General features: G+C 65.5%; 1 protein-coding gene across 1 annotated transcript in view; it reads right to left on the bottom strand.

Annotated features, from left to right (window-relative positions):
- Positions 1 to 6: 6 nt before the first annotated feature.
- The window catches only part of TTLL8 (tubulin tyrosine ligase like 8), a 37,861-nt gene continuing 34,396 nt past the window's right edge, over positions 7 to 3,471 (bottom strand). Inside the window, exons 17-18 of the mRNA XM_023521172.1 lie at positions 1,777 to 2,020; positions 7 to 897 (exon numbers count right to left, since the gene is read on the bottom strand). Of these exons, the coding sequence (XP_023376940.1) occupies positions 147 to 897; positions 1,777 to 2,020 (995 nt within the window). The 3' untranslated portion in view covers positions 7 to 146. The remainder of the gene's footprint in view (positions 898 to 1,776; positions 2,021 to 3,471) is intronic.

The following is a 3,471-nucleotide window of genomic DNA, read 5'->3' on the forward strand; positions in this document are numbered from 1 at the left end:
GGCCTGAGGCCTCAGAGAGGAGCGTCAGCCACAGCACGAGGGCTGGCTGCCCGCGGGTCCCCCACCCCCAGGGAGGCCTGGGCGCGGGGTCAGCAGCCAGGCTGCCCCTGGCCTGGGCCCCCAACCCACACAGGCTCCCTGCGGGGTCAGGCCCTAGAAAGAGCCTGAAGCGGGGGGCACAGTGCCCACCAAGGACAGGAAGACACTGCAGAGCCAGAAAGGACAGACAGCCCAGAAGGACACAAGGCCACGGACGTCCCGCCAGCCAGGCCGGGGGTCGTGGGGGTGGGTGCGGAGCAGAGGGAGCAAGGCTGGGTGGTGGGAGCCAGTTGGGCTGGGTGAGGCTCCAGGCAGGGACTCCCGCGCTCGGCTTGCGCCAGGTGCTCGGTGGGGCCTGAGGTTGGGGCCACGGCCGGGCAGGGCTGGGGCTCCCTCCAGCCCCCGGGGCCCGCACCCCTCACCTGCCTCCACAGCAGCTCGAAGCTGCCGACGTCGCAGCTGCGGTCGGCCCTGCGGTCCAGCACCACCTTGATGGTGTCCTCCTGCACCTGGGCGCACAGCTGGGCGGTGACGGGCGTGGACGCGTGCATGGTGGGGCTGGAGTTGATCTCGATCAGCCAGGGCCTGAAGTCGCGCCCGAGGACGAAGTCCGCGCCGTAGAGCTCGAAGCTGTTCCTGCGCGCCTCCACGTGCTCCTGGGCCACCTTCATGGTGTTGGCGATGGCCCGCTTCATGGACGGGTAGATGAGGCTGCTCCACAGGGAGCCGCGGCCCCGCTTCTCCAGGTACTCCTGGAACCGGGCGCTGGTCCACATGTTGTGGCAGGGCAGCAGCGGGCTGCGGTCCTTGGCGTTCTTCAGGTGCTTCTGGATGGAGTTGTTGCACAGGTGGATGGCGCTGCGGGGCGGGGCGGAGCGGGGTCAGGCCAGCCGCCGGGCCCTGCCCCTGGCCGCGGGCCACGGCAGGAGGCTCCCCCAGCTCCCGGGAGGCAGGCTCAGGGGGCAGGGCAGGAGCCCACCAGCCGGGGCAGCAACCCGGGGCCTCGGCTAAGTCACGGCATGCTCGCGCCTCAGTTTCCACGTTAGCACGTGGCAGGGAGATGGGCCTCAAAGAGCCGGTCTCGCGAGAAAGATTCACCAACAGTGAAAGTTTCAGCTAGTTCATTTCTACTCGGGCCTTGTTCCAAACGGGACATAAACTGAATAACACGCACTAGATTAGACCATGCTGTAGACCCTGTCATGTACACGTGGCGGGAATTTCCCGTCAGGTGCTGGGTGGCGAGCCCCACCCCCGCGGCCACGGGTAACTTCAGTCCCGTGACACACGAAAGGAAAAACAGCTGTGGACGGGGCCAGCGGCTCGGACAGGGGCCCCCAGCACCCTGAGCGGGTCGGGGAGGCGCCGGGCTGGACCTCACCCACTCGGAACCCACTTCCCGGCTCCCCATCAGCCCGGGGCGAGCGTCGTGTCCCAGAAGCAGAGCGGGGCTCGGGGAGGGTTAACGGAAGCCCTTTTGGGGTCTTCTGAAGACACACACTTCGTGGGAGTGCAGGGCGCTGGCTGTGAGGGCCAGCAGGCCTGGGCCTGTCCCTCGGGGACGGAGCTCATCTAGCTCCATGAATATCGGGGTCCCCACGGGCGCCTCCGAGGCTCTGGCGACAGCGGAAACGGCTGGGGTGCCCTGCCTGTGCCCGCGGCAGCAGCCTGGTGCTCCAGGCGCGGCTGAGATTGCACCTCGCGCCCCCTGCGCCCCGCGCCCCGCGCCCCGCTGACCTGTCCAGATTGTCCAGGGAGAAGCGCTGTGTGGAGAAGCGCAGGTAGCTCTCCTTGTAGAACCAGATGGTCAGGGGGTTCCAGTCCGTGACCAGGAACCACTGCCTGATGTCGAACTTGGTGTCGCCGATGAGCAGCGGCGTCTCGATGTACTTCTGCACTACCCACTTGCTGTCTTTGGTAGACAGGTGGTCCGCGGCCACCAGCTCCAGGATCTCCTCCACGCGGTTCATGCACACTATGTCTGCAAGAGGCCACCGCTCAGCCCTGGGGACGGCAGGCGGGTCGGGCTCCGCCCCGACACCCGTGCGGTGACGGTCCCTCCGGGGCAGCAGGGCTGGGGGCCGGGCAGGGAAGGCTCCGCCCGCAGGTCGAGGCCCAGCCAGGGCAGCCCCCAGGCTCTCCCAGCTGGAGCCAGCCCCCAGGACTCCAGCAAGAACTCGAGGGACAGGGACGGGGCAGAGGCACATTTAAAAGGCGGCCGGCGAGGGAGGGTGTGGCTGAACGGGGGAGCAGGGCGGCTCGCGGGCCCCAGAGGAACCAGCAGGCAGGCGGGGGTGGCAGGTGCTCTGCCAGCCGTGAGGGCCCGGGATGCCTCCTGCCAGGAGTGGCTGCTGAACAGGGTGAGCCAGCGGAAGGGCAGGACTGGGGCGCAGAGACGTTCGCCCACATCTGCCGCTCCCCCACTTGGCAGGATGGTTTACAGTTTCTCAACGCTCAACCCCCAAAGTTAGGGTACACGACTAGCGGTGACCAGGGACATCTGAGCAGAAACGACCTGCATCTCTCTGGGCTGCAGCATCTAATGCCACCGATAGACCTCCTGGCCGTCTCTCTGACAGCCCTGAAGCCTAAAGGGAGCGGAGGGACCTCGAGGGCACCGCCCCCGCGCCGTCCTCCCACGCCCGCCCGCAGTGGACAGCAAGCGTGAGAGGGCGTGGGCCCGCTGAGAGGTGCTCGCGTCTTGCTGACCGCTGGGGTTCGGGGACTGTCTGTTACTCAGCGTGCCCTGGCCCGTCCTGCCTGGCCCGAGGGCGGAGGGGGGCCGCCCTCTGCAGGGCCCCGGAAGCACAAGCAGCACAAGTATCGAGGTGAGATTTCCTCACAGAAACACAAGGCCCGTTTCTTCAGTTACGGGAAGCTGAGGTCTGTCATCCTCTAGGCCAAAGCGAAAGCTGCTGACGTTGCCCTGAGCCAAGAACAGGGTGGAAGTGGGCGGCTCAGAGGCGGGGCCCAGCCAGGGCCCGGGGGAAGCTGCGCACTCGATGAGCACAGTGAGCTCGAGGCAGGCGGAGCACCCCTGGGGACGCAGGTGTCTGCAGCGGGAAGAAGGCTGGTGGGCAGGAAGGGGGATCCGCCAGTGGACAGGGCCGCTGTCAGGGGAGCTGGCCCGGGACAGGGCCAGGGAGCGACAGTGCCCTGGCCGGGAGGTGGCACTCAGGGGACAGCAGGCAGAAGCCCAGGGGAGAGAACGTTTCAGGAGAAGAAGTGGTTAGGGCCGAACGCAGTAACATCGAATTAACAGATTTTTTAAAATCACATAAAATTTAACGATTTGTAATTTTAAAACAGTGACAGCATCAACAAAAGACTTATGAAAACTCAAGAAGCACAGAGAATGTCCAAATTAAAAGAAAAATCTAGAGTCTCGGGAAAATGAGAACATCACATGACATAAACAAGAGAATGCAGCTA

Source organism: Pteropus vampyrus, unplaced genomic scaffold (assembly GCF_000151845.1).
Source record: "Pteropus vampyrus isolate Shadow unplaced genomic scaffold, Pvam_2.0 Scaffold299, whole genome shotgun sequence".
NCBI lineage: Eukaryota > Metazoa > Chordata > Mammalia > Chiroptera > Pteropodidae > Pteropus > Pteropus vampyrus.